The 18,843-nt window shown below is 48.7% G+C and overlaps 1 protein-coding gene across 2 annotated transcripts in view; it reads left to right on the top strand.

Moving 5' to 3' along the window:
* TRIM36 (tripartite motif containing 36) overlaps positions 1-18,843 on the top strand; it is a 1,273,623-nt gene that overhangs the window by 296,404 nt on the left and 958,376 nt on the right. For both annotated transcript variants that reach the window (XM_069625519.1, XM_069625520.1), the window contains exon 2: positions 5,506-5,752. In XM_069625519.1, coding sequence (XP_069481620.1) covers positions 5,506-5,752 — 247 coding nt within the window. The remainder of the gene's footprint in view (positions 1-5,505; positions 5,753-18,843) is intronic.

Raw genomic sequence — 18,843 nt, forward strand, 5'->3', positions numbered from 1 at the left:
ATTTTAAAATACCCATTGTGACTCAGTTCCCCAAGGGAATTACACATATTTTTCCATGGGTCCCTCACATAGTCCTGATTTGGGATTTAAACTTGGTATTACCATTTCATTCCTGTCCAATCAGATGGACTTTCAAGACAATCTTCCTATTGACCATCACTTCTGCTCGCAAAGTGATCGAACTACAGGCTCTTTCATGTAAACCTCCTTTCACTACATTTTCCATGGAAGGTAGTCTTGAGGGTTCGTCTCTCCTTCCTACCCATGGTGGTGTCCAAATTTCATCGACCCAAAGAATTACTGTGCCAGCATTTTATCAAACTCCTCATTCTTCCAAGGAGGAAGAGAGGTTGCACAGACCTGACCCAAAAAGGGCTTTGAGTTTTTATTTTGCCAGATTAGCAAATGTCAGGCAAGAGGATGTACTCCTAGTTGGTTAATCTGGACACGGACTGGGCCAAACTGTGACTAAACAACCCTTGTCAAGCTGTATCATTCTGTGTATTTCAGAATGTTATTCTTTGACTGGGGAAGATGTCCCTGAAAATCTCATATTCCATCAGAGGAGTGGCAACCACTTCGGCTCTGCAAAGGGGTTTACCGGTGCAGGACATTTGTAAAGCTGCAACTTGGTCTACGATTCACACCTTCTCAAAACATTACTATCTGGACACGTTGTCGGGTCAGAATGCCTGGTTTGGGAAAGCAGTTTTACACAATATAAAACAGTAACATTATCCACTGGTCCCTCCTTCAATCTAACTGCAGTGGGAGTCTATCAAAGATGAGGAATCCGTGGGTGTACACAATCCATTCGAAGAACAAATTACTTTCCCCTGGTAATGTTCATTTTACTGGATGTTCCTCCCACAGATTCCTCATCGCCCTCCCAGCCTACCCCTCTGATTTTTTTAATCTACTTCTCTGTCTTGTCAACTCCCATGTGGGTTATGTTTCCTTAAGTCAGCTGTGCGAAAGAGGGAAAAGCTAGAACTGAGGCAACGGGCACAGTGCGTGCTGTTTATACCAATGTCGACATTGCACCCGACTGCGGGGATGGAAGCTGCTGAGGCACACCGACTTGACGATGCAAGGCACCCTCTGCTGTAAAAGGTTTCCACTGCAAACAGGCTACCAGTATATCGAAGATGAGGATTCCGTGGGAAGAACATTCGGTAGAAATAACAATCCATGTGTTAAGTAATTTGTTCTTCTGGGGCAGTTGCATTTGTACAACTTTCTTCAGCTTTGGTTGTGCTCACCTGCTAGGGGCTAGAGTTGTTGATGACTACCACTGGTCCATGGGCCTCCCCATCTACCTGGGTACCTATATGCCCTCACAATTGAATGCTAAAACCTTGGAGAAGGTGGAGAGCTTTAGAAATTCGATTGCTAGTGACCCATTAGCTAAGAACCTGAGATGAGGTAATAACTATGTTGTCAGAATCAGACTGTGAGGGATCAGGGGAATGGGAGGCATCCAGTATAATCAATGTGTATTATTGACAGCCAACCCTTAGCTTAGCTCAGGCCTTTAACTGACCCAGGTTTCTTACCTGCCAATGAATCGGGGACACAAGCTTAGGACATTTCCTGCTTTTTCCCTGGGGCAATAAACTTGTGGTAGCCTTACATTTAGTTCTGTTTAAGCGGCTTAACCGAGTCAATCACACCTTGCAGTTAAACACTATGTAGCCCTCGTTATCTACAAATTTGATACATTCAGCGTCACAATTTATAGTATACGTAGGCCACACATGAGCTGCCACAAATAGCAAATCATCCATTGGATGTAATAGAACATTTAGCCCTGCCTTCTGTGGAACATATAAAACCGTTTATTTGCTCCCATCAGCGAACTGGGTAAAATGATTTAAAAATGCAATTACTGAAAACCTTCTGAAGCAAATGCAATTTTTAATTGGCAGTTAACAAAGTAAGCTTTTCTAACTCTGGGCTACACTTCAAGTTAGGCAAAGCATGCAGAGGGTCCTTTTCTGACCTAAGCTCCAGTATTCAGTCTCCTGACGGTAATAAATAGTTTTCGTGTTCCTAGACCCATGGAGCTCTGTACTCCCAGTTCCTTATATTCACAATACCTAGGCACCATCATTTCTCTAAAGAAAGGAAGAGTCTTAAAATGCAGTGTTTCAAAAAGGAAAAAGCAGTCACTTGGTGTCAGCAAACCCATATATCAGGAATCCTTCAGCTACCATGTTCAAAACGTAAACATTAAAGCGGGTATCTTGCCTCGTTCAATCAGTATATCTACATCTCGGATAGTCCCTGCTTTTCCTTAAGGAAACGGTGCTCCAGGGCACTAAACATTCTGGTCCAGACATTTGGCATGACAGACGCTGAGAGAGTTCACCAGTGTAATGCACTAGGTGTTAGCAGAAATGATCATTAAAAACAACGATCTGCCAGTTAAGCGTTCAGATTGCTAGTAGCAAAGTAGTATGTAGATAGTCCAAAGTGTAACAGATTTATATTATGGCACAGCAATTTAGCTCTAATAGGTGACGGCAAAAGGCAAGAATCAAAAGAAGTCTCAAAGGCAAAATTGACAGCCGCCACACCTCCTTGTCACCTGCAATGAATGCTTCTTGTTGGCTTTTAGAAGGATTTAACGTTTGATTGTAACCCTGGAGCACACAAACGTGGAAGATTGGGGCTGCAGCAGCAATTACACTCACGTCGATTCGGGTTGGATGGGATTGTGGAAGGGGTGGGGGGGAACGTGGAGAGGCGCTGTCATGGGTTTGTTTTCTTCTGGCAGCCTGCCCTCACACTACTCTTTACCAAACTGTACACCACTCCTCACTCCGGGTGGCCTTTTTAAATGAAAGGGCCTCTGGCCGTCCTCAGGAAAAAAGGTTGCTCCTTTAGGATCTTTTTTTCTGTACAGCAGTTATAGCCCAGCCTATCCACTTCCTCTCCGACTGCCCTTTCTAAATGCTGATGATGTGATTAGACTTCCTAAACTACTTGCATCTCTTCTGGTCTTTCAATCAGAGATCGAGGCATTGCCTAAAGTGTCTGGATTTGGGATCAATAGCATGATGTCTAAAATGTTATGCATGGGCCTTGGGGCGACTGCCCATATGAAAATGTTGTAATTGGTAGATTTTAAATATGTCATAAAGGGGTCAAATACCTCTAGGTCAGTATGACTCCCAGAGTAAGCATTTTATACAAGGCCAATTTCCCGGCTCTTCCCACAAACAAGAACTCCTTAAGTGGCAAAGGAACTAGCTCACTTTTGTCTGAAAAGATAAGAACCCAAGGTAAGTGTAAAATGGTCATGTTGCAAGCTACTAGCCATGCATAAAGTTACTTGTCCCCTCATGTCTCAACATACACAAAACACACCACTTCTTACTTGCCAAGAGAATTACTAGCCAATGGCTAGTGGTGAGTGTGTATCTCCATTTCTGAGTGAAGGATTGCACAAAGCATGGGAACCACTATACTTTATAAAGATGGGATAGGCTGCCCTGACCTGCTCGAATGTTATATAACCGCTCAGCTTTGTATCTTCAGAGAATGGAACAAACCTCTCTCACAGTGGTGGGGCATGGACAATGATATCAGTGGACAGTGCATGTGGAATCTCCTTTTGATTACCAAATTCGCACAGACCAACCAGGGTATATATCGATCAGAGGACAGGCATTTGGGGTCCAGTTCATGGGTAAGTAGTACCTCGGCTAAAACATTAGAACTAGGGCACTCGAGCGGGGAGTGCAATCAAACCTACTTGGATAATGAGCAATGCATTCAATCATCAATGTACTGTTTCAGATGCGGGGCTGGCAGCCACTCTGGAGAGAGGGGATGCTTAATCAGAACTGGATCAAGCATAGATTCCCCAAACACGTCAATGGGCCCTTTTTCTTACCTTCATCTAATGCGGAGTCGAAAGGCCACCCACAAACGGATGATCTTCACTCTCGGAGGACAAAAGTGGTGGATCATAATCATGAGGATCCAGCACACTTTATTCCCCCAAAAGAGCACATGACTTTTTCCTCCACTAGAGTGATGTCTATGGGGAGGAACACCCTGGCTATGGTGAGCCACCACACTTCCATGTGGCAGTGTTTCTGTGTACAGTTCCCCCTCTGCAGAGAATGGCACTTTTGCGTCTGATGGCCGCCACACTTAGAAACAAGTAGGATGCCCACAACTAGAGTAGGTGCGGGCCCACATGAGCCTGTGGACGTAGCATGAGATGTGAGAATATGGAGGAATCGAGGTGTGAGAACCCTGGTGATTTCTCCATGAAGGCTGATACCTGCCTGGGTAAGAAAGGGGGGGTTGGGCATTTAGAAGCAGCACTAGGGATATTGCACTTCATAGTGGTATGGTAGTGCATCTACAGGTTAATATCCTTTAGTGCAGATGCTAATAAGGACCTAGATTGGCTTGCTTTGTTCTTATTTTTCTTTTCTTCTTGGTTTCATCTAGGCTAAAGCCAGTACCCTCCGCTGTGCTCAATAGGCACCTGCGAGTTCCTTTATTTGTTCATTTGTGTTAATTTCTCTTATAACCTACTGTAGGTAGGTGGGGGGGGAGGCAGCTCCTGGATTTCTAATATGAGGAGAAAGTGGAAGAGGCGGCACTTGAACCGTTGGGGGTGTCAGAGCTTATTAGGGATGTCTTTCTGAGTTGCTGTGTTGCTTATCAACCTCTGGTGGCTCCAGAGTCCCCCAAGTAAAATGGCAGCCACGCTGCACTGTTTCACATCAGTGTGAGGCAAAGAGATGGGCCAATTCTCTACAGGTTTTGGGGGAAGTTTAGGAATGCCTGTATAGACTGGCAATAACCCTCGGGGAGTCTGGGATGCTTTGGTGCCCTCAGCCTGGCCGGAGCGGCAGTGCTCGTGCTTGTAGCGTGTCCCGAGAAATTTCAGTGGGGAGAAGGGAAGCAAACTACTATCAGAAGCAAGGTAGGAAACCTTGACAATATAGACGACCCAAATTAAGGGAAGAATAAAGATGGGAGTTAGTGTTTAGCGGGCCCACAGAGCCCAAGAGGGTGCAGTGGGGGTTACATCCTCAAGGTACAGAGTGACACTGGGGGTTAGATAGCAAAGAGCAGTACTTAATTGAATCCTGAGCCGCTGCAAAGAGCAGTACTTAATTGAATCCTGAGCCGCTAAAAATCCTGAGATAGCTGGAAGACCTGCCTTTATGTACTTGATATTCCATTATGACATCAGTCTTTGTGATGTGTTCAGACTTGAAAAATGCTGCAAAGTCTTTAGTGGTAATAGATATGTAGAATGCAAGCTTCTTTGTCATGTTGTAATATCACATGCAAAAGACTAGGTTAACTATTTAATTGTGGCACATAAATGGCTGCACTGTGGCATTGCTGTGACTTGACCGTCTATGTCGTGTGCAATAGATGCGGCTTGTACATGATGTGGACTGCCACTTTCGTCATTGCTAGTAGTTTCAGGTAGTCATTGATGTGTAATTGTGTTTTTTTTCTTCAAAGGTGACGATAAAGAATATTGAGCGTGAGCTTATTTGTCCAGCATGTAAGGAGTTGTTCACCCATCCACTCATCCTTCCATGTCAACACAGCGTCTGCCACAAGTGTGTGAAAGAACTTCTCTTCCTAAATCATGAAGACTCTTTTACCGATGTGTGCTCAGAAGCATCCAGCCCAGGAAGCCCTCGCATTAGGCTCCTTTCTCCAAGCGTTGAAAGAATTGACAGAATCGATAGACTCCTCAGATCTAGTAAGTGTCAGCATGTATATTTAATACCACGCTATCTGATAGTTCTAGCTCAAAATGTAAACATTGTTTGTTTTTCACAGACAAACGTTTCTTTTTCAAGCGCAGCAATACTTGATGGTCAAACCCCATTTATAGCAGTTGTGTATACTTTCATGAAGGACATTGAAACTATACATTTGTTCTGCTCAGTACACTTCATTCGCCTGAATAATTCAAACTCAAGCCCTCCTGTTATCACTCACACAGTGTCTGTTTCTGAGGCTGTTGTTTTTCATAGCTAATAAAAGTTACCGACTCCTTCAGACACATTTCCAAGCTCTCAATTCTCCCCGCAATAATCCATAAACTCCACTGAATGACCAGATAGTGCTAATGTTCTGTGCCATTTGCCATTTAAGTCACAATCCTAGTGCTTCAGGTTGCGAGGTTCCAGCAGCTGGTGGTTTGTTGCATCACCAAATATCCAGGATCTTGAAAAATGTATGTCTTTTACCTACTTACAGGTTATCTTGTGGTTTGCTTTCAAGATGGTTTAGGTGGCAATAAAGAAATCTACCATAAGACAGTATGGGATCTTAAAATAATAGTGAAACTTTATATCTTGCACTGTGAGTCATCAATAACTTTAACCTCCTAAACTTGCCTAACAGCCACAGTCTTCAACTCGACTAAACACTTGGTCAACCAGGAAAAAAAAACAATCATGGAAAATCTCACACCCTTGTGTTTCTTCCTCTGCGGTTATGGTGGAAGTCTTGCAGTCTTCCTTTTGTTCTATTTGAAATATCCCTTTTTTCCTCTCTGTGTTGCTGTTGACTTTTCTAAATCCAATTATTACAACAGCTTCATCCTTCTTCCCTGCTCCTACCCTCTCTGGATATCCACATACTTCCATTTCCCCCTTGCCTTGGTCCAACCTCGCTCTCTCGCGCTCGCTCTCTCTCGTCTATGTGGCCTCCTTCATCTCACATTTCTGAAATCTTTCTCCTCCCTGATAGCCCTCCCAACCACCCTATGTGCAACGATAATTCCTTCCCACCACCCAGCTGGACTAACATCGGCTATCAAGTCTGCAAACCTATCCTGTGCTTCTGTTCACCCCTTTGCACTGGAGATAATTGAGAAACTATCTCCTTGTACTGCTCTTTCCTTTTTCTTCCATCTATCACTTAGTTCCCAGCTTATTTCAAGGGGGCTGCAAATTTACCCATCCTGAAGAGTCTACTGACCACAATACAGGGCCTCGCACTGTCTTTGTCTAAGGAGCATTTGACTCGAAAAGCAAAAGTGTTAGGAGCTAAACAAATTCTTAGAAGCCATGTTTTTTAAATGATTTCTTGTATTCTTGCAATGTATTTTAAAAGTTGTCAATTATTTTTATTATCACTTGGTTAATAAGGGATTACCTTTGTTATTTACTCCCTTTTGTTGCCTTCTGCTCAACTCTCCAGTCTGTTTTTATGGTAGAATTTGCTGGGCACTGGACAGCAGCAAACAGTTTTCTTCCAATACTTTGTTTTTAGGGTTTTGGCAAAATAAGTAAAAGTAAGATCAAAGAAAAATACAAGAGAACATTAAACACAACTGGGGGGTGGGGCGTGGCCATGCAGCAACGGAGATGGCAGCATAGTTGAGGAGCTCCGAGGGCTGTGAACCTATCATATAAACATGAACGTATAATTGCTGAAATGTTCACTTATTTGCAACTTCAACTGTACCCGATGCGGAACGGTGCTGGTGATGTTGACTGACAAGTTCTTTAACCGAAGAACAGATTCCTCGCCTGTCAGTTCTGTCAGCCACAACGCTCGACGGCGCCCACATCTCTGGAACAACCTCGCCGCTTTATAATGATGCTCTGATTTGCCACGGGTTTGGTACAAGAGTTGCAGGTGGTGTTCTACTTCGCATGTCCTTTTGACATTGAGTGACTTCGATGGCAGATCTGTGAAGTCGGCTCGGCGGGAGTTGGGGGCGAGGCCTAAAGCATCAGCGTAGCGTGACGAGCTCCGGCGAACGTCCATTCAGCTGACGCGGCACTCGCGTTTCTATTATACTGCTCGTAGAAGGATACCCGATTTCCACACAACAAAGGTTGTAAGTTCCTAATTGACTTTTGGTAGTGGAATATTGCATTTTTTTCACACAAAGGCAGGATAAGAGTATTACCAACCTGCCAACCGCCTTAAGTGCCTAATTCTTGGACTCCCTTTCTTGGTCCAACCGGCAACACCCTATGGATACTTAGTAGTGTTTTGCTAAATATATAAACCCTATTTAATGTGAGGGGCACTGTAAATTATTGGAACATTTACTCTGAAGCCCCTAAAGTTTTTTGATATATAAAACTTTTACATATATAATTGTCTCAGAGAAAATAATTGGGTGTTTTTCAAATATAATACTGCACCTTTACAATATAATACTATTGTTCTCCAGCATGGGGTCTGGCATGGATTCACATGCTCATGAATATTCCCCGTCGTCAGGCTGGGAATCCTCGGTAAAGAAAAAACCAGTATCAGTTTTGTTTCTGATCTGTCTTTCGTAGTAATAACCAATCACTGGTCTCTGCGTCATACTGACCACAGCCAATGACTGCCCTCTACCTAAGCCCCGCCTCTGGCAGCCATCTTCAGATTTTTACCGCACGTTCATGTGTTGGGATCCTCGTGCTATTGCTCTCGAGCGTTAGTGCTATTTTTTCACGTTTTTCTCAAAAACTTCGTTTTTTTCGGTCAAAAGAGCCTCAAGCTCCACCGACTCTCCATCCGATCAACGGGGACCCGTGTCGGATTCGTCTGCGCCCCTCAAGGGTGAAGATTTCGTCGAGCTACGCTTTTGGAGGACTCCAGAAGTTTTCTCAGGCCCGTCCCGGACATGGCCCAGGAGAAGGGAAGCTCGACGCCCGGAAAGCTGTTCAGGGTCTGCCCTGGATGCCAGCTGCAGAACGTCTTTAAGGCGGACGAACACTCCTTTTGTCTCTACTGCTTACATGAGGACAAGACGCACGTGGAGAAGGACTGTGCGTTTTGCGGCAACATGTCGGAGCGGACCATGAAGGACCGCCATCAACGTCTCGCCAACTGGCTGGAAGGGAAGAGCCCGTCCGGCGAGAAGAAGAGGAAGAAATCCGAGCGGTCTTCTAAGACCTTTGAGGACGCCCCGGCGACGGGGGTCCAACACAAGGCCAAGCACCGCGAGTCCGCTGGCACCGGGAGCGCCGAACGGTCGGGCTCTACGGGCGCCAGGCAGGGCGCACCCTCCCCGGTACCATCAACCACGAGCCAACGCTCTGGGTCGGGTAAGAGGAAGGCCGAGCACCCGGCGAAGCTCCTGGAGAGGCCCCGGTCGAGCTCGAAGGCCCCATCGGAGGGGGAGCGAGGCAGTGTCCCCCCCTCAAGGATAAGGCGGTGAGCGCACCTAAGGTGGTGAAGGCCTTAATCCATCCGGCCAAGGCCTGTATCGAGACTGTCGCGGCGGCTCTGGCTCAGACTGTGGAGGCTACACCAGTGGTGGCGACCTCGGGGCTCAGAGTCGGATTCCCCTCTGCCAGCGCCGCAAGACAACTCGGCGGCCATTTTGTTGGCTATACAGTCCTTATGCTCGGAGATAAGGACGAGACTACCGTTGCCAGCGGAGGAACCACTCCCGTCGGGGGACCCAGAACCGGGACCTTCTGGCGTTCCTCCTCCCAAGAAAAGAAGGATTCACCCTCCACCTCCTTTTCAGCCGTCGCGCCCCGTCCAGCCCTCCTCCCCGTCCACGACTCGAGGGGATGATACGGGGACTGACACGGCCGCGACGGGTACGGACGAGGTCTACGACGAGGATCTTCCGTCGTCACCTCCCACCAGGGCTTCTCTGCCCGACGAGATTGGATCGTTCCACTCCATGATCGCCAGGGCATCCGAACTTTTCCAACGCTGCCCTGAGGAGAAGAAAAAGGAAGGATTCCTTTATCAACGGCGCGAGGCCAAGAGGAAGACGGTCCTCGCGGTGCCTCTACTGGACGACATTTGGGATGAGGGCCTCGCCCTCCTCAAGAACCCTTCCATGACGCCAGCTAGAAGAGACCGGTACGAAAAGAAGTACCGGGTCCCGGACGTGGCCCCCCTGTGCCTCCGGGCGCAGCCTACCCCGGACTCTGTCGTCTCCGCGGCGGCCAGGAAGAAAGCGGGGGGGGGGTGCGGCCTCCACATCGACTTCCCCGCCGGAGGACGGCGAGGGAAAGAAATTGGACTCTATGGGACGCAGGGTCATCTCGTCTGCAGCGACGACGATTAAGGCGGCCAACGCCTTGGCTATCGTGGCCCGCTACGACAGGGAGCTATGGTACAAACTGGCTCCCCTGCTGGACTTCCTACCGGACGACAAGAGGGCGGATGCCCTGGAGATCCTACAGGAAGGTGAGGTGGCGTCGGACCACGCCATCACTATGGCGACGGACATCGCCGATACGGGATTTCGCCAGTTGGGCAACGGCGTGTGCCTTAGGCGGCGTGGATGGCTCAAGGCTACGGACTTCCGTCAAGACGTACAGACCAGAGTCCTGGACATGCCGTTCGATGGGAACAACCTGTTTGGGAAAACAGTGGACGATTCCCTTCAGGCCATTAAAGCGGACACGGAGACGGCCCGGGCCCTTGGGGTTCTGCAACAACGACGGCTGCCCTTTCGGAGCAGCGGAGGCAAGGGCGCCTCCAAAGGCTCCGGCGGCGGTTTCTCCACCTACCGTCAAGCGGCCCGCTCGTCGTCTCAGGAGGCCTATAGGGGACGAGGCAAGTCGGGCGGACCCCGCCGTCGTCGCCAAGGAGGTCAAGGCGGCAAAGCCTCGTCGAAACAGGATTGAACCGACCGTGGGGTCGGGCCCCCACCGAAGCACCCCGGTGGGAGGCCGGCTGGCGAGCTTCGTCAGCGTGTGGGAGTCCATCTCCACCGACCGTTGGGTGTTGGACGCCTTAGCCCGGGGCCACGCGCTCGAGTTTCAAAGAAGGTGCCCGCGCGTCCCCCCCGTGGCCAGGAAAGAGCTTCACGTCCCGCAGCTTCTCCTGGAGGTAAAGGCGATGCTCAGGAAGGGCGCCATCGAACTCGTTCCAAAGAGGCTTCGGGGCTCCGCAGTTTACTCGAGATACTTCCTCGTGAAGAAGAAGACGGGAGGATGGCGCCCCATCCTAGACCTGCGACGTCTGAACAAGTTCATCAAGGCTCAGAAGTTCCGGATGGTCACCCTCCAGCACGTCCTGGGTCAGCTGGAGGAAGGAGACTTCCTGTCGTCGTTGGATTTGGAGGATGCCTACTTCCATATTCCCATCCTAAGGGGGCACCGAAAATTTCTCAGGTTTGTGGTCCAAGGGCGTCACTACCAGTTCAAAGCCCTCCCCTTCGGACTACGGTCGGCACCCAGGGTTTTCACCAAGTGCCTTGCACCGGTGGCGGCGCAGCTGCGCCGAGAGGGGATCCACGTCTACCCCTACCTGGACGACTGGCTCATCCGAGCCAAGACGAGGGAGCTCGCCGTGGACCACACGGCAAGGACCGTCCAGCTTCTCACGGACCTGGGATTCTCCGTGAACTACGCCAAATCCCACCTGGTACCTGCGCAAGACGCACTGTTTCTGGGAGCGAGGCTCGACACAGTGTCCCTTCTGGCCTCCCCGTCGGAGGAGAGGACCAGGGCCATCCTGGGCAAGGTACAACGGATGTTGGTGGCCGACGCGGCCAAGGTGAGGTTCATCAAGTCCCTCCTCAGAATGATGTCTTCCTGCATCTACCTCATTCCCCTGTGCAGGCTCCGGATGCGCCCGTTGCAGGAGTTCCTGGACGCGCGCTGGATCCAAACGACGGGCAGCTTCGAGGAAAGGATCACACTCGACGAGAGTTTCCGACGAGCAATCCGGTAGTGGGGCACCCGCGCGCATCTGACGGCGGGCATGGACTTCCAGACCCCAGCCCACCAGGAGACAGTGACCACGGATGCCTCCCTGGAAGGTTGGGGAGCGCACACCGAAAATCTGCACGCAAGAGGCCTTTGGCTCCCGACGGAGAAATCACTACATATCAACGTCCTAGAGCTCCGTGCAGTGTTTTGGGCCCTCAGGTCCTTCCTTCCGTCCCTCAAGGGCAAGGTGGTGAGGATCTTCACCGACAACACCACCACCATGTTTTACATCAGGAAACAGGGCGGAACCAGGTCCCCAGCACTGTCCAAGGAGGCGCAGGACCTGTGGCATTGGGCCGTCGCCCAAAGGATGTTTCTGGTGCCGTTTCATCTGGCAGGGATAAAAAACACCATCGCCGACTCACTCAGCAGGGAGCTGCGCTCGTGCCACGAGTGGGAGCTACGGCAGGATCTAGTGGATCGCCTCTTCCGACGGTGGGGCACACCCCAGATCGACCTGTTTGCGACGGCGACGAACTCCAAGTGCCGGAGGTTCGCCAGCAGGTTTCCCCAGGCGAGGAGCATGGGCGATGCTTTCTCGTTCCCCTGGGAGGGCCTGTACCTTTACGCGTTCCCTCCATTGCCACTGCTAATCCGGCTCATCAACCAGCTCAAGAGGTCACGGTGCAGGATGATCCTCGTCGCACCTGCGTGGCCGAGGCAGATATGGTTCCCGGACCTTCTGGACTTGTCAGCGTCCCCGTCAATCAAGCTGCCGGTGGACGCGGATCTACTCTCCAGGGAAGGAGGCGCCATCCTCCACCACGACCCGAAATCGCTGAACTTGCAGGCCTGGCTCCTGCAGCGCTAGAGTTTGGAGGATACGACATACCGGCCGACTGCAGAGAGGTTCTTGCAAAGGCCAGGGCGTCCTCGACTCTTAAAGGCTACGGACACAAATGGAAGAGGTTCTCTGTCTGGTGCCACGCACAGAAGATTAACCCTCTACGGATTACGGCTCCCCAAGTACTGCCGTACCTGCTGACGCTGGCCAAAGCTGGACTGGCACACGCGTCCATCAAGATTCATCTTGCTGCGATCTCCCGATACACCAGAACCACAGGGCGGACGTCCTTGTGGTCTCATCGTCTGGTGAAAGAGTTCATGAAGGGACTGTTCAGATCGTTCCCGCCGGTGAAGGCTCCGGCCCCGGCGTGGGAGCTCAACGTGGTGCTGACCAAGCTCATGGGACCTCCGTTCGAGCCTCTGCACTCGGCCCCGTTGAAGTTTCTGTCGTGGAAAACAGCGTTTCTTGTGGCCATCACCTCCGCACGACGAGTGGGAGAGATCCAGGCCCTTTCCTGCAAGGCCCCGTACTTGACTTTTCACGACACGAGGGTAGTGCTCAGGACGCACCCCTCCTTCATGCCCAAGGTGCCGTCGGACTTCCACCTCAACGAACCCTTGGTGTTGCCTGTGTTCTTCCCGTCGCCTTCGTCGCCGGCTGAGAGGACTTTGCACTCGCTGGATGTGGCTAGAGCGCTGAAGTTCTACGTGGACCGCACGAAGTGTTTTCGGAAGACGTCACAACTCTTTGTGAATTTTGGACCTGTCAATCCGGGGAAGGCACTCTCGAAGGCTTCCATTTCCAGATGGCTCTCCGGCTGTATCATGTACTGTCATCGGTTGGCAAACCGACCGCTGCCTGGCCGTCCGAGAGCCCATTCCACCAGAGCGATCGCAGCTACCACGGCGTTCCTTTCTGGTGTGCCCCTGCTGGACATATTCAGGGCTGCTACGTGGAGGTCGACGCACACCTTCACGAAATTCTACTGCGTCGATCGGGATTCCAGGGAGGAGTCCAGGGTCGGCCAAGCAGTGCTGCGCAACCTGTTCGCCTGAGGTGAGCCTGGTGAGGAGGTAAGATGCTTAATGTTGAGTTTGATGTAATGCTTAATGTTGAGCCTTTGCCACCTCCCGTGGTTGTGCATGTGTGTACTGCTATGTATTCTTTATTCATGAGCATGTGAATCCATGCCAGACCCCATGCTGGAGAAGGAACAAGTTACTTACCTGTAACTGTTGTTCTCCAGCATGGGTCTGGCATGGATTCACATGCGAACCCTCCCGCCTACCCCTCTGCGGCTCTTCACTTGTTCATACTGCCACTTCACGTGCTTCCAAATCTGAAGATGGCAGCCAGAGGCGGGACTTAGGTAGAGGGCAGTCATTGGCTGTGGTCAGTATGACGCAGAGACCAGTGATTGGTTATTACTACGAAAGACAGATCAGAAACGAAACTGATACTGGTTTTTTCTTTACCGAGGATTCCCAGCCTGACGACGGGGAATATTCATGAGTATGTGAATCCATGCCAGACCCATGCTGGAGAACAGTTACAGGTAAGTAACTTGTTCCATATTATACAAATGAAATTCCTAATACCACGCTCCAACTTCTAAATGCTTCTGCACACCTTTATTCCTTTTATTGGGTGCCTGTATCATTTTAATCATACTCTGCCCTGTGCGCCCTATGCACTTTGAATTACCACTAATTGTTGTACATTACTCCAGCTGTTAGCTACCCCATCTCATTACTTAGTTTTGACACCTCTATGACGGAAGCCTCAAAAATAACCATGTTGTCTGACAATGCTCCTTTCAATGCTTGTTTGGCAAAAACTCTTTAAGAACTTGGAAATATCCGAACTTCCATTTCCACACTTGACTCTTGCTCTTCCTCCATACAAGAAGAGATCAAAGTATTCAAAAATTATATAAAAACTTTCTCAAGTAGGCTTGACAAAGCAGAAGAAAGACTAGGTTTTGTGGAGGTATAGAGTAGAGGGCATGGATAGGATAGCATGCATGTAAAACTGCTGCAATTGCAAAATGAAGTTATAAAACTGGAAGATAGAAACAGAAGGGAAAACCTTTGCTTTTACAGAATTTCTGAAAAGATTGAAAGTGATGACCCGGTCAACTTTCTCACAAACTGGATCCCCTCAGTGCTAGGAATAACGTTTGTACCGCCTTTGCAACTGCAACGCGCCCATAGGAACCGTCCACATTCCTCTAACAGCAACAAATCGCCAAGACCGTTTATTGCATGCTGTCTCCGTCATCAACAAGCATGCCAAACTCTTCAATTCAGCTAAGAAGAACTCCCCCATACTCTTCCAGAATAGCAGAATCTTCATATCACCCGACTTTTCCAAGAGTACTCAAGCAAAAGGAAGAGATTCTTAGATATGAGACCCCTTCTAAAATCCCTCAACATAAGATATGGCTTGTTAGACCCAGCAAGGATGATTATTAGCATCCCAGATGGCCCCACCAAAGAATTTACAGATCCAAACGACCTTCAAAATCTACTCCAAGAACTTCAATCTTCACCAATGGATGTGTATACCCAGAGTCATTCGGTCAACCCTCCAAACCCTGATCCTCCCCCATGCCATTCGCAATCCCACAAAATACCCAGGAACCAGCACATCAAATGTACTCCCTAGCACAGTAGATCAACTCCATCTATTCCACTTGAAATTCCGTCCACCTCAACCCATCTAAGAGAAAAGTCAGATCTCCTATCAAAGCTGCGGACCTCACTCTCTCAAACCCACAAACTTGACTAAACTTTTGATTACAGTTGCTACTTAACCTATTCTTCGGATATATAACTTCATTCTTGCATACTTACAAGTTTCAACTCTTTCTCACTGTACTTTTAATGAGTATCTACTTAGTTCATGATGCTTTAACTTTAATAGATACTTAACTCTGGCTCTTGTCCTCCTTCATCTGTGCTCATTGCATCTCTGTACTTTGGTATCCCTCATGTCTTTCTTGTTTTTTGCTTTCTAAATATGCTCATCGGTACCTCTTTAATACCACTTGATCATACTTACTTTCTTAAATCTTATGTATTCTCTTTTCTTTATCATTCTCTATATTGTTGTCATCCCTCCCTATTGTTCTTCCCCATGTCCTCCAGGAATTCCGATATAGTTAGTAATTTTTACTCCAACGATGTTCTTAAATTATTTAAAGTTTGCTTAGGGCTGCATGGAAATGTATTCTCTCGCCTTGCCACTTATTTTACAGATGTCTATCTTTTCTCTAACGTTCTGATGTCGATACAACTTCTTACTTGGAATGTTAAAGGAGTGCAACATCCTATCAAACGCGCCAAGATTATTACTCAATTTGCCCAACAAAAATCTGACATAATCTGCCTCCAGGAAACTCATCTAAATTCTGACACTGAAAACTGTAACATTAGAGCTCCTTGGATAAGCCACACTCTCTATTCCAATGCTCTAGACAAGAAAGGAGGAGTTTCCATTCTAATCAATAAACAATTGAAGTTTACTCTAGTCAATGAAGAAAAGGACCCAGAAGGGCGTAGGAGTATATCTACCAGTCACCATTATCAATGTCTATGATCCAAATGTACCTTAACCAAATATTTGGTCCAACTCACTAATTAAATCATCACACAAGAACCCTGATAAGTTTATATTGTGTGGAGATATGAACCAGATTCTTGACTTTGCCCTCGATAGGAAATATTCATCAAATTTCGTCAATTACAAATCTCGAAATAATGTCGTAATTCGAATGGATTGTGTCCTCCCAAGTGTTCCTCATCTTAGATATATCCTTACCTTCAGCTTTGCTGCTTCGGAAAACATTTTCTCTCCACCAGAGGGCGCTCCACTCGTCTGCGGCATCCGTCGAGCACTGATGTCGTCCGCTGTATAAATGCCTCGAGCCGCGCCCTTTGGCATCAGTTCCTTTTATCCTTTAGCTTTGCTTCGGATCGAGAAAACGGTGCTTCAGTTCGTGAAAATGTTGTCATTGAATCCTTCCACGCCGAAGACTGGATTAAAAAAATGCCAGAAATGTGGGAGGAAGATGTCGCTGACTGACCCCCATCGGAATTGCCTCTAGTGCTTCAATTCCGACCACCGTATAGACGTGAGCGGTTCCTGTCACTCGATGACCCATAAAGCATTAAAGGAACAGAGTGGTAAACTGGTGGTGGGGGAGGTGTCCTCGAAGTTTTCTTCGAGAAGGGAAAAAGACTCGGCCGAGTCTTCTTTTAAAACGTCACACAAAGTCTAGGTCAAGGAGTAGATCCAGGAAGTCCTCTTCCTCAAAAAAGGCGAAGAAAATATGACACCACTCTACCTCTTCCTCGAAGTCGTCTGAGGAAGTTATCACATGTCTGACAAAACATGATTCCCCAAGAAAGTGGGAAGCCTTCTGAACATTTATGCTAAAGATTTTTGAGAATGCGGCCCAGACCCCCTCAAAAAAGTCTAGCGAAGGCCATGCCCCTGCTCATACAAAAAGTGACTGGGGAAGATCTAAGACAAGAAAATCTGATGATGAATCATAGAGGGTGTCGTCCAGGGAATCTTCCGCGACGCCTCACGTGCAAAAAAATTGGGGGTAGTACTCGATAAAATGGCGTTGAATACCCATCTGCCATCTCAATCCTCGTCGAAGACTTCCTCGAAGCCTCTATCGAAGGCGATCGAGCACAGGGTGTCGACCATTCCAAAAAGGTTACGTTGAGAGCACAGCCGACGGTGTCGAAGGCGTCGACAATTCCTTCCAAGGAATTGTTAACACCGTCGAAAGTGTCGAAGGTTACCTCAATGGTATCGAAGGCGATGCCTATAGCATCGACGCCCTTGTCGATGTCTTCGTTCATTCCTTTTGCAAAATCGACATCTCTGTCGCCCTATGCCACCTGAGAAATGATTTGTCACTGAAAGTAGGCAGGATTTCTTTAGAACCATGTTCTCCATTTATGAGGGGGGTTCATCAGAAGATGTTTCACCTGCGGGAGTGAAATTTGGAACAAAACAGGTCCCTGAGGAGTTGATTGACCCTCAATCTAAAATGGCAGACTTATGAGTGCTTGCAGTCAGCAAGTGGTCTTGACACATCTCCAGAATATGAATTTGAAAAGCCTGACCCGGCTGAGCATGCTGATGCAGGATATAGAAAGTTAATGAACTGGGTAACTGAATTTATGGGGTGGAACAGAAATTCACCTATTTATCAGGAGGATGGTATGACTGACATCCTTTTGGGGGGACCTCAACAAGATCCCATACTTCCTTTTCACGTAGCTCTACAAAGGAAGGTGAACACTGCATGGGGAAACCCTGAGTCTACTCCGGCAGTAAATAAAAAAAAAATGTTTCAAAATACAGGCCTTGTTCTTCAGATCCTGAATATTTGAGTACACACCCATCACCTGAGAGTCTTGTAGTTCAAGCAGCTACTTCTACTAGGAATGCGGCATGTCCTACAATTCCCCCAGATAGGGATAAGAAGATCGATTCATGGTCCCGAAAGATTTTTTCGTCAGGGAGCATGGCATTAAAATCCACAAATGGAACTTGCACCCTTGCAAGATTTACATACACCCTGTGGGACCGTATGACAGCGGCAGCTGAGCACATCCCTGAAGGTGAGGAACGGGAAGGTTTCCTGTCCATAGTAAGGGATGGAAAGGAGGCTTCGGGGGAATGCCTTCAATCAGGTTTGGACACGGCTGACAGTATCAGTAGGTCCATGGCGTCTAGTACGGTGCTACGTACCCGCTCCGTGGGCACCGGGCTCCTCCGGGCCTCCGACTCCGGGGACTGTGCTTGTGCGACTTCGGATTACTATGATCTCCCCTGGGGCAATGCAGGTGGCTGACGGTCGTGTCTGCAGATGTAGCCGTAGATCTAGCTGCCCATGTGGAGTTAGCCCGAAAGTGGAGTAGATTTGGCTGGGCTGTGGTGCATCCCAGGATGGGCACCCATGAAACAGCGATTCTTGCCACCCCTGGTCCGCCTACTTGGCCGGTGGTGTAGATGTATGGTGACTCTGAGGGGTGTCCCCGGTGGCAAGGGGGATCCCAGTGCATGTCCCTCCCCGCTGCTGCTCCCTTAGTTGGGAGGGTCTTCTGTGCTGGTCTTCTGAAGCTGAGCGCCTTGAGTGGAACCCAAATCGTGGGTGCAGTCCACTGCCCCCTGCTCAGGTGCCGGTACCGTACCGAGCTCTGGTGCAGATCGACAGTCACTGGTCTCCCGCCAGCCCTTACGTGCGAGCAGGAGTGCTCCTACGCAGCCCTCCGCTCTGGGGCCGCGTGTGATGTAGGCGCCGCTCTATCTCAGTGTCGGAAGGCGTCTCAACGGGCA

This window comes from Ambystoma mexicanum, chromosome 6p (genome assembly GCF_040938575.1).
Source record: "Ambystoma mexicanum isolate Mex_15411 chromosome 6p, UKY_AmexF1_1, whole genome shotgun sequence".
In the NCBI taxonomy this organism is placed as follows: Eukaryota; Metazoa; Chordata; class Amphibia; order Caudata; family Ambystomatidae; genus Ambystoma; species Ambystoma mexicanum.